Source organism: Heloderma suspectum, chromosome 9, assembly GCF_057233095.1.
Source record: "Heloderma suspectum isolate Gila_16-S chromosome 9, 16-S_ref, whole genome shotgun sequence".
In the NCBI taxonomy this organism is placed as follows: Eukaryota; Metazoa; Chordata; class Lepidosauria; order Squamata; family Helodermatidae; genus Heloderma; species Heloderma suspectum.
Window position 1 is genome coordinate 31,091,543 of NC_139466.1, and position 12,455 is coordinate 31,103,997.

Here is a 12,455-nt window from a genome sequence, read left to right on the forward strand (position 1 = left end):
AAAAGGTGCTTGACAATCCATGAAAGACAGATGGAATGGATTTTACACAATCCGAACATCCCTAAGGCACACCTCTGTGGGGGGACCCTGCCTCACAAATTACACTGTGTGTGTGATGGAGGGAAGAGGCACATTCTGCTCCTTCATGATGCAAAGAGGATCACCAGCCTAAGTGCATGAACCAAGCCATAGGTAAGGTGCACCACCAGGAGCAAATGCAGTGTATGCTCCCTAGCCATGAATTAGTTGGTGGATTCAAACAAATATTTTCCATGTAATACCCCTCCCTAAACCCTTAAAGAACATAAGAGGAGCCCTGCTGGATTAGACCAAGGGTCCATCTAGTCCAGCATTCTGTTCACACAGTGGCCAACCAGCTGTCGACCGGGAACCCACAAGCAGGGCATGAGTGCAACAGCACCCTCCTGCCCATGGTCCCCAGCAACTGATGTACATAGGCTCACTGCCTCTGGTTCTGGAGGTAGCACATAGCCATCAGGACTAGTAGCCATCAGTAGCCTTCTCCATGAATTTGTCCAACCCCCTTTTAAAGCCCTCCAAATTGGTGTTCATCACTACAACCCTTACCTGGGAGATTGCCTTATACCAGGTCAGACTATATGTCCATCCAGCCAAGTGTTGTCTGCTCTGACTGGTAGTGGTTCTTCAAGGTCCTGAGAAGAGAAATATCTCTCCAGTCATTAATCAAGATCATTCCCATTACTTGCTACTGGATCCTTTTAACTGGAGATGCCAGGGGATCAAACTTCCCTTAGCTCAGTGGTAGGGCATATGTTTTCATAAAGCACATGCTCCATGGTAGAGTGCATAGGGAGGGGCTGTAGCTCAGTGGGAGAACACACGTTTTGCATGCAAAAAGCTTCATGTTCAATCCAGAAAAAAAAAACATTATTGCATTTATATCCTGCCTTTTCCCTCCTTGCAAGGAACTTGCACGGCTGCTTACATGATCCTCCTCCTCTCCATTTTATCCTCACAACAACCCTGTGAGGTAGGCTAGGCTGAGAGTCAGAGACTGACCCAAAGTCACCTAGTGAGCTTTATGGCTAAGTGGGACGTAGAACCTGGATCTCCCAGGTCCCAGTGCAACACTTTAACCACTACACCACACTAGCTCTCCATGGCTTCTCTGGGCAGGATTGAGAAAGATCCTTGTCTGAAACCCTAGGGAATCAGTGTAGCCCAGCCTCCTCTGATCTGGTACCTTCCAGATGTGTTGGACATTGACTTCCATCACTCCTGACTAGGGATGGGGAGAAATGTGTTCAGTTTGCATCTTAGCATGAACTTACTCAATTTTGCACTTCTGAAGTACTATGCGAACTGAAACTCAGCGATCCTTTGAAATTTGCACTTCTCTGAATTTTGCAATGGAATTCTCCAGTAGGAAGAAAAACAAGCATACAAAAATGCATATATGAGAGAAAATAACAATTTAAAATGCATCATATTAGGAACATTGATAGCGAAAAATGTGTATATTAGGCAAAAGTGCATTGGAGAAATGTGCACAAAAATGCTTGTGCATTTTATTGCAAACTTTACCAAAAAAAAAACCTCTTCTCAAAATCTGGGAGAAAGCCAACCTGAGACTGGAGAAACTCTCAGAGTTCAAGACAAAGCAAATTTTAAGACAGGGAAAAATGAGAAAGGGAGAGAAATGGAAATGGGTATTCATCTACCCTTGACTATTGGCCATGCTGGCTCAGGGTGGCACGAATTCTAGTCCAACACATTTGGGGGGAATCAGGTTGGAGAATGCTGGTGTAGACCAGTGGAGGCTGGACCAGCCAGAACACTGAAGGAACTATCCAGTGTTCTGAACCTATTGGTGGGGGTAGGGTTCAGCACCTTGGATTGCTCCTTATGGTGATGGCTGGTACTGACTGAAAGCCAGAATGGATTCACAGTTCCACTGAAATCGGAGTCACCAGTCTCCACTGGTCTACACCTGCTTCTCCCAACCTAGTTCTCTCCAAATGTGTTGGACTACAACTCCTATCACCCTGAGCCACCATCAGCCTCTACTGGTGTAGATAATGGTTCATCAGTGTAGACTGAGCTAGCCAAGCCAAAGGTCTGATTTGGTGTAAGGCAACTTGAGACCTTTTTAATGCTAACCATGTGTTCTGCCACAGAGCTTTGTCCCACTCCCCCCAAATAACCATTCATCAATAGCTTCTGGCCACATAGCAAGCTGAGAATTTCCATGCCCCCATAACTGTGCAGATATTTGGGGATAAGGGATGGGGAAAGCGACAGGTAGATATTGATAATACTGAGTCCATCTCGTGGCAACCATCACATCAAACAGAGTAAGAGCTTACATGCCATGCTTTCTTTAAAAACATCCACTGTGTAGCAAATATTCTGTAAGTCCATGTAGCGTTACAAAAGAACATAAGTGTGCAGTTGTACAACTCTAATGGATTTCAGCAGGGCCTTCAGAGGGGATGTTCCCAGAGTAGTGTGCCCAAGACCTGGAGATGGGGTTTCCACACTGTATTTTACAAATCCAAGTTTTCCCAAGCAGCAAGTATAAATTTCCTGTGGTGTGTGAATGTGTGTGTGTGTGTGTGTGTGTGTTTTAAACAGAATCAAAGATACCTTTAAACATTTCCAGGTCCACTTGAGTTTTTAATCTAGCCTTTTCCAAGCTGGGGCCCTCTGGATCTTGATGGACTACCACTTCCATTGGCTCCTGCCAGCATGGCGAGTGGTCAGGGATGATAGGAGTTGTCATCCAAAATATCCAAAGGGTGCCAGGTTGAGGAAAGCTGTTTTAAGCAACAATGTAACTTATTGAAGGAAACATTTAGAGATAATTACAATTAAAGATTTTATATTTATATCTATATACAGATATTGCAAAGAATTACTCTCTGGTGACATTCAGTTGCTAGCTCTATATAAGAAATACAAGACCTTTTGAATATATTAAGAGTTTCAATTTATACCTGAGACTTTTTTTTTTGCATACTACTTACTGCATAACACTGTACACCTGTGTATCATGTTACATCCTCTTAGCCAAAGATCACTGATGTCAACTGGAGAGTTTCCAGTGCCTACTTTGGGGTTCTGTTCTGGACTTGCTGGTATAGCTTCAATGGACTTAAACATAACCAGAATGTAAAGTTATAAAAAGGAAATGAACAAACTGGATAACTGGTAGAAGACTGCCCAGGCTGGTTTTGTGAATACCAGCAGGTCCTTCACCATTGCTTGTACTTTTCACAATGAAAGGTATTTCAGGGAGCACTCCTCTGGCCACTAGACAGTGTCTAGACAGCCATAGGATTTTTTTGGTTTCTGGGAACTGAGCTTGGAGCCAAGGAAATGAGCTCAGTTCCCCCAAACCTCACTCCCTGCCCTTTCCCCCACCACCTTGTAGGCGGCGGGGTTCATCCCTGTCTCTATGCTCATAAGGGCAGCATGGAGTGGGCAGAAAGGGGGCATTCCTGGGGGTGGGGAGAGGAGGAGACCATGGAAGCTTCATTACAACACTTCCTATGAGCCATCCAGCCTCCCCACCCCTCCCGCTATGACATCCCCAGCTAGATAGCCAAAATCAGCAGTCTGGCCGCAAATGCAGGGTGGCCGGAGCACAGAGGACACGATCCCCTCCGTACTTCACCTGCCCTGCATTGGATAGTTGGCCACCTCCGAGTTCAGAGGCAGCTGACTATTCCCATGGGATTGCACCCTCAGTTACAATAATACAATGTGTAAATTTTCAAAGGTAAAATGATGCATATAGCTTGATCTTCAATGTCCAACGGGTACTACAAGGCACACCTAGTGAATGATTCTCCTGGTTACAGAATCTCTCAAATGCAAATTTCAAAAGCAAAACTTGGACATGTTCAAAATTCAAAAGGTCATGCCTGAGTTCTCTTTCTTTCTTTCTTTCTTTCTTTCTTTCTTTCTTTAAAATACTCTTGCTAGGGATGGGCAAATCTGTCAGATTCACTTTCTCCCACATTCACTTAAAAAAAACAAAACTCAAGTTATTTCTCTCCGAAATATGAATCTTTGCAAATTTTGGCAAAATCTTACCAAAAATGAACTGAAAAACAATTATCCCCATCTGCACCAGCCAAATTCAATGGGTACAGCTAGTCTCAGCCTGGAGTGGACCATGATGTACTTGCCGGCCAAGTAGCTGTTAGTGATGAGAAGCCTGTCAGAAAATAGAGGTGGCAACCCTTATTCAGCACTAACATGAATCCCAACACAGGGATTCAAACCCAGATTTAATAGCAAAGCACTCAAAGCCCTGGGCATGGCTGAATGAAACTGTCTGTTTTGGTTTCTCCCACATTTTAATTTTTTATGTCTCAAGTCTTTTTTATCCTGAATATAGAGAACACTACAAAAAAATTTTTGGTAACTTCTGATCAAATCTGAACTGAGATTAATTTCTCACCCATTCCCAGCTGTTGCCAAATGTAAATGTTTTGTGAAAAAAAATATTTCACCTCTAGCTGGTGAAAATTTTATTTCACTTTCTTCTAAGGATGCATCTACACTACAGATTTAAACTGGTTTAAAACTTACTTCTTTTCCCCAAAGGAACTGTAATTCTGAGAACTGGGTGGGGTTAGAAGAACTTCAGCACCCTCCTCACCAAACTACAACTCCCAGGATTCTTTGGGGGCAGAGTCATGAGCTGATAAACTCTTAGAGGCCATTTCTCTTGCCATCCAGGTGTAGCCTAGGTGCTTAATTCTCTCCCCTTCCATGCAGTGCTTCCACTTCTTAGCATCAATTTAGGGGTAGGCAACCTGGTGCCCTCTAGATGTTTTGGATACAGTTCCCATCAGTCCCAGACTGCATGGCTAATGGTAAGGTATTATGGGAGTTGTAGTCCAACAGAACTGGAGGGCACCACATTGCCTACGCTTGTACTAACTGCTAGAATTCAACTGTTTAGCCAATCACATGAACCTTGGATGTGCCTGGACTGAAAGAAGACTTTGCTACTGAGGCAAATTTCATGGAGGCCCAAATCTTATGTTATGGGAGCCTTGTGGTGATGGCAACACCCCCATGGTTCCATCTCATGCTGCATGGGTAACATAAGAATATAGAAACCATCGGAGGAACAGGATCATGTGGGAAGACCTGTAGTCATTCGTATCTTGAGGATCAGGGTGCTGGCTGGTTTCTGAAACAAGTTATTTACCTTTCACAAAACGTACCCTTTTAGCAAGGGTAACTTTTGTGAAACTTAGCAAAAGTTATAGCAATCGGAATTTGCCATGCCGCATTGGTTGGCTTTTTTTAACGGGAGTTCTGGAAGTGTTTAGATACTAATATCATTCAATAGGACAGCAACCTGGATGTGAAAATTGCCAATCTCATTTGCTACAGCTGAGGCAAGGCAGCACAAGAACTCTAAAATAGTAATGTAAACTGTAAATTATCAAAGTATCCTAAGGCAAATGGATAGATATACATGATCCACCTTCAAATGAAAAATAACCAATGAAAAATATTCTAAAAGTAGTTGTTTTCCAAGTGGGTGAACTCACATATATCATTCCACCCACTGGAATAGTTAAATTGGAATAATATTTTAAGGGTTCTTTTTAGTTGGGATTCACCTGAGTAATGGTGGGTCCCAACTAAACAATCAGAGATTGCCACAGCAAGTAGTGGGAAGATATGAAATGGGTCCATGATGTAGTGAGTTTCTCTGTTCACAACATGTGGGGAAACCCACTATGCTAGATGTTTTGGACTACAATTCCAATACCCCCATCCATTGGCTATCCTGGCTGTGGCTGATGGGAGTTATAGTCCAACACCATCTGAAGAACAATCAGGTTGCCTAGTCCTGCACTGTATACAATGGCCCAAACTCATATAATAAGGTAATCAGAAAAGCCCTGCTGGAGCAGACAAAACTGGTCCATCTAGGTAAGGATCCTGTTTCCCACAGTGGCAAACCAGATGCCTCTAGGAGGCTCACAAGCAGGGCCTGAAGGTAATAGCCCTTGCCGCCTGTTGCCCTCCCAGCAAACAGCTATTCAGTGGCAACAGCTTGAAAATGGAGGATCCATGTAGCCATGAAGGCTAATAGCCTTTGGCAGGCCCAGCCTCCCTGGATGTGTTGAGTCCAGTGTTGTAGTGGTAGATTTTGAAGTGCAGATGCTCCTCATGGCAGTCCCCATAGTGAACACCCACAAGGGGAGTCCAAAAGTGCTGGCAGTTGTGTTGACCAATATCAACAAACCAGTCCTAGCAGTTTTCATCTCCTCCAGGAGCAGGTCTTTTATCAAGCTAATAATGGGTCTTCACCAGCAACTCAAGACCAAACCACCGCAAAACACTTTGTATTATATCAGAGAACAATATATTGTTGCTGGGAAAGTTCAGCCCCAGATACTCTGAGAATCGCAGCTCAGCTCAGAGGGAACAGGGGATTCTGAGGGGGGTGGCAGATGACATCAGAGTCCCTGCTAATAAACTAGTGCTGCTGCTGCATTCCTGCAAGTCCTGGCTCCCTCACACCACTGGGATTCAAGCTGTCTTTGGAACCCATTGGAGCTGGCAGCCACTGCAACCCATGGCAGAAACCCACAAATTAGGGAACAATCCTTTGGCCGCTAGTCAGCGGCTAGACAGCCATAGGATGTGTGGTTTTCTGGGAACCGACCTTCCTCCCCCCTTCCACGCTACCTTGTAGGCATTGCGGAATGGCACCGCTCTTCGTGCTCAGAAGAGGAGCACGGAGCAGCCAAAATGGGGCGTTCCAGGGGGTGTTCCGGGGCAGGGAAGGCTGAAATGCTGGTACGACACATCCTATGTGTTGTCTGGGAGCCCCCTCCCCCGCTCCACCTTCCCGCAGCTAGACAGCCGAAATCGGCTGTCTAGCCACAAGTGCAGGGTGGCTGAAGCATGGAGGAGATGATCCCCTCCGTGCTTCTCCTGCCCTGCATTGGATAGGTGGTCGCCTCCGAGTTTGGAGGGGGGCGTCTATCTCCATAGGATTGTGCCCTTAATGATGCTTTATGCAACAACGTTATTTCTATTGTATGTCCTGTATCTACTTCTAGTTGGTTTTCACTCTACTTTTGAAACAATGGGAAACAGGAAAATTTGAGCTTGGGTTTTCAGCAATGTCATAGGAAATGTAACTCCTGGATCAGTTTTTGGAGCCAATTCAACTGTACAGGAAAAGCATTTGGTGCACTCCTTCTTGGAGCCTGAGAATTAACTCAAAGTTACACCACTATGTCTCTCTTCTATTGCAAGGCCCTTGTCTAGCAGGACAATCTCCTCTCACTTTTCTGCCCTCATGAGAAAATGGCAGGCACTTCAGCACACTGACAATTCATTTTTGGTCAACACACCTACAAAATGACAATATGGTAGCCAACATGGATTTCCTGGTCACATGAGACATGGGATTTGCCACCAACATATATCTAAACATGTGCAGAATATGTTTCTATTTGAAAACAATAGACTAAATGCAACTGGTCAGATTTTTCTTTAAACACAGCCTTTAAGTATTCATCCACTACCAATCCAGTTACCACTGGGTACTTTAAGGTCAGAACTACAAAAGATGCATGGCTAAAGGGATAGGCACATCTGTCTATTTCTGATCTGAATTATCACTTTTGCCTGTTTCCTTCCCCATAATTCTATTCCATTCTGGAATGGTCCTTTCAAACCACTTATTTAATATGTACTTATGTTTGTATTTAAATGGAATTTACTCTTAAAATGTCACATTTAAATGTGTATTTTATCTCAAAATACGTATATAAATGCATCTAAACTGCCAAGGACTGTGATGTGTGATGCATGCAACAACTGGAGAAGAACGGTGGAACTCTCAGTTCTGAACCACATATCTATTGGTCTGAATTGGTTCATTTCATGCAGGAAATTACCAAGAATTCCTCAACCTTCCTGACATGGCTGCTGCTAAAGAGAATTGTCTTGCATCCCTTCCTCATTACTTCTAGTGATATCATGCACATAATGAGATGTCCTTGCATTAAGAGTTTTCCCACCCCTGGTCCACTTCATTGGTGGCCATTGGTGGGGAAACTCAAACTATGATGATGTCATCATGTCACACATTATGTGCCATCAGATGTTAACAGGGGTGGGGGGTGGGGATGAGACACAGGGCTGCTGTTTACAATGGCATCCCTGAGTTTGACACATTGTTGAGATCAGGGGTGTCGAACCACATTCAGTCTGAATGTTGAATTTAATTTTGGAGAAGCTCTTGGGGGCCACAGTGCAGTGGTGGGTGGAGTCAAAGTCAAAAGGAGTGGGGCCAAAAATGCCAGCATATTTTAGTTTAAAGCTCTTAGTGGCAGTATCTAAGCCTTTAGACAGGCATTTCAACCTTTTAGAATGGGGGAAAATATGCAAAAGCCAGGAAACCACCAAACAATTGGTGCTTGTGGGGAAGGGGTGCAGCCACTTGGGGGGCCAGATTGGGACCTGAGGTGGGCCATACCCCCCTGATCTAGATCTAGCCCAAGCTTCTAATCTTTATACAACAGAAAATATCTGCATAAAGCAATTGTCTATGCAGCCAAGCATTTGATTGTACTTAGGTTTTTGGCACCTGCATTTTCTGCCTGGGAACAAAAATGGAATGACCTTAGTTCTGATCAGGAATTAATTTGTGTACAAATGGGGTCATGGAGAGGGATGATCCAGGCTGTGCTTTCCTGCTGGCCTGACCCCTGATTTCCACACATTCAAAGGTTATATTTGCACAGAGCCCTTGCACATGCATCAAGTGTGCATAGACTTCTCCGTACATGTGATCTGGAAAATGGCATGTCCCAGATGGCATCCATGTAGAGGCCCACATGCATTTGGGTGTATGTGTGTTGGCTCCATGCCAACATGGTCCACCTAAGGATGGGTGAACAAGTGATGTTCGAGATGGCTAGGATTCTCTGAACATCATCCCTCCGCTTGTCTCGTGCCCAGCTCCCATCTGTGTCTGTGATCGCTGCTTGCCTTGGGCAAGCTTACTCCATAGACTAAAGCAGGGCCAACTCAAGACTATTGAGCAAATTTGTGCAAATTAGGACATTTACACAAATCAAACTGGGAATTAGGAATGAGACGAAGGCAAAGACGTGTTTGACAATTTGCGAATATTTTTGGTGGACACGCTCTCACGCTTGCGTACGAAGCTTCAAACTGGGCATGATCACATATTTTGTGAGAAAAAACAAAATCCCATATATCCCTAGTGCCACCCCAATCATCTCCCTCATGTGCTCATTTGTACCCAAATGCAAGCTTGAAGGGAGACCTTCTCAAGCTGACTTCTGCATCTATAATGCTGATTGGGGGCGGGGGGGAAATGCTCTCTTTAAGTTACACATTTGAACAGGGGTTTAAGTAGCAAGTTGGGACTCTCTAGCAGGAATTGCTCATCTTGGTTGTACAGTTCCATCTTCTCTCCTTTAACAGCACCCATTCAGCATCACAACCTTTACCAGGAATGAAGTAATAATCAACACAGAAAGATCCTTCATCCTGAGCATTTAGAGCCACCTTTCCTCAACCTTGCAGCCTCCTGATGATTTGAACTTCAACTCCTATCAGCCCCAGCCAGCATGGCCAATGGTAAGAGGTTCTGGGAATTGTACTCCAAAACCTCTGGAAGGCAACCAGGTTGGGAAAGAGCAATGTACAGAGTGCCGTTTGGGCACCACTGAACAACTTCAACGGGTCCTTTCACGCATTAGACTTAAGCCCCAAGGAACCCTTCCTGGGCACATGACAGGGTTCCCAAACAGACCTGGAACTTCTCTCCCCCACCCTTCAAACTAAGCACCCTCCCCTTTTCATTTAAAAGTATTCTAAAGGCACAGGCCAAAAGTAATTCTGAAAGTGTTAATGCTTATAGCTTTTGGTGCTACCCCCATAGCACCAAACTTATGCTCATACTCCAGCTCTTACTATGCCTGGTGACATTTGCCACAGGACTTAACCCGACTGAATAGAAACAAATGGGACCTAGTTGTTGGAAACCCCCTTTATTTCCCGGTAATTGGGTTGAGGTGTTGGGTTCTTATTTACTTTGCTTCCTTGGTTCGGGGATTTAATGAATGCTGTCCAATTGGAAGGTCTCCTCCATGGACTCCGCTAAAGTGAATGGGAGCCACTCATGATCATCACCATTCACTTCCATGGCAGAATGTCCTGCTGAATTGTGCTCTATATATTTTCAGTATGAAATGTGGCACGCAGCCTAGATGTCTTCTTTCTTGACAAATCTGGGTCAGAACCACTCAGTCGCACAGTACAATACATATACAGCCTCATCCTCATCCTAGTGTCTTAGGTGGGTTTTGCGACTTCTGAGTTAGGAAGCAAGCAACACAACACTGGAAAGAAAGGCAGGAGGGTAGACCTGACACCATAACCAAGCCCACAGACTCTTGCATGCCACAAACTCCCACCCCCACACTCCTTGTACCACTTGGAGCACCCTGTCTCTGCTTGGCCCAGGCAATCGAATAATTGCAGCAAAGAAAGAATAAACAATACAAAGATGCACACTAACGTTTTCAGGACACTTGCTGAGAATTCGACATACAATTATTCAACACAGGACTCATTTGACATGTAAGTCAATATTTCATGAGCAGCCCAAAGGGCATTTCAAGTACTTGGTCCCATCCCAGATGCTTGCAAGGTCACACATGCACACGGGGGGAAAAAAATGTCCTGAAAATCAAAAGTGATAGGAAAATTGGCTTTAACACGGGCTTTATTTTGAAGAGAACTGGGGGAGAGGGCAAGGCTTAAGGAGGGGGTGGGCACTGATGTAAGGCAAGGAGGCTTTGTGGTCTACTACACCATGCCGCTTTGCATGTGTATATGAAAGGAATAGGGCTGGTAGATAATGGGTGGCTGTCCATGAGCAATATAATAATTGTTGAAGTTCCTGTCACTGATGTACGGAGCAGGCTGGTAGTAGCATGTTACGTTGGCTGCATTGGGGATGATATTCTGCTCTCCGAGCACTTTGAGAGCCAGGATCGTAATCATGTTCAGCGTCTGCCTCCGCTCGTGCCCCATAAGGCAGACTGTGCTCTCGTTCACAACGCCGCGCAGAGTCATCAAATAGTCGTACTTGCTCTTCTCTTCCCCGATGAAGTGGTTGCGCAGGTATGACTCAATCTTCCGCTGTTGCTCTGCCACATCAGGGAAATCAATGAAGAATCTAGAACACATATAACGTTCCAATGATTTGATTTCAGCCTCATCTGCTGGCTTAAAATCCCGAACCAGGAGATTGCTATATTTCAAAAGGCCTCCGCCACGGATCTCTTCGGGGTTCCTCGTGGCAATCAGTTTATACTTCAGGTGGTTCATGGCCTCATCAAAGTCTCCATACATGCTCTCTGCAATAACAGACAGGGGAGAGTCTTCAGACAGTCTGCCATCTGCATCACTGTAATGGTTCAGCACAGAGTCTAAAATAATCTGAAAGGAATCGACACTAAACTCAAACTGCCGTCGGAGAGAGTTGACGAACTTGAGCTCCACATTTTTGCCACTGTTGTTAGACAAGGAGATGAGGCTCCAGCGATCATGATCTGTGGACACTTTCACCATCTTCTGAACATAGGCATCCTTCATTGTCTGTGCCGTGATCTTTTCTTTGTTGACACATTTTGGTAGGAAATCCAAGAGGCAATTTAGGACGGACTCCTTGACAACCTGAAATTCTTGCTCACTTGGAAGCTCAACACCAAAAATGATGTCCAGGTCCTTGTAGCTGGTGCCATTTTGTTTCACCAGGATGTGACTTGCTGTGGATCCATTCAGGCGTATGTCGCGGACAACTATTTGCTTCCTGATCAGCTGCTCCTTGACAACACAAATGATGTCCTTTGGCTTAACCTCCAGTGTCGGGAAATTCCCTCTTCCATGAATGGGGATCACCTCAGTTAGCACTTGATCCAGGATTTTAATCTGCTCCCAGGTGAGACAACTGAATCTGTGATCTAAACCCTCAGTCATCATGAAATCAGGTGGTAAACTAAGAGGGAAATGCAAAGAAAAGAAGTCAGAAACATCTCAAAGGTACTAAAAGGTTGGACACTTTGGTAACATGACAAATGCTCAGGATATTTATTTGTTACATTTGTATCTTCCTTTCCTCCAAGGAGCCCATGGTGGCATGTATGATCCTCCTCTCCATTTTATCTTCATAACAACCCTGTGAGGTAGGTTAGGCTGGGAGTCAGTGACTGGCCTAAGATCACCCAGTGAACTTCATGGCCTAGTGGGGGACTAGAACCTGGATCTCCCAAGTCGAAGTCCAACACTCCAACCACTACACCACACTGTCTCTGACTGATTGATTGGCCTATCTGTAGTTGGGGAGAAAGTCCCACCCTCAATTTAATTGGCTGGGGGAA

The 12,455-nt window shown here is 44.7% G+C and overlaps 1 protein-coding gene across 1 annotated transcript; it reads right to left on the bottom strand.

Annotated features, from left to right (window-relative positions):
• Positions 1–10,847: 10,847 nt before the first annotated feature.
• TENT5D (terminal nucleotidyltransferase 5D) lies at positions 10,848–12,057 on the bottom strand. Its single transcript, XM_084813344.1, has one exon. It carries the CDS (start codon positions 12,055–12,057, stop codon positions 10,879–10,881), a length of 1,179 nt encoding a protein of 392 aa, XP_084669470.1. The 3' UTR covers positions 10,848–10,878.
• Positions 12,058–12,455: the final 398 nt, after the last annotated feature.

What these genes read in the sequence shown, in the direction of transcription:
- TENT5D (XM_084813344.1), bottom strand. Translation starts at nt 12,057, where the DNA reads ATGATGACTGAGGGTTTAGATCACAGATTCAGTTGTCTCACCTGGGAG.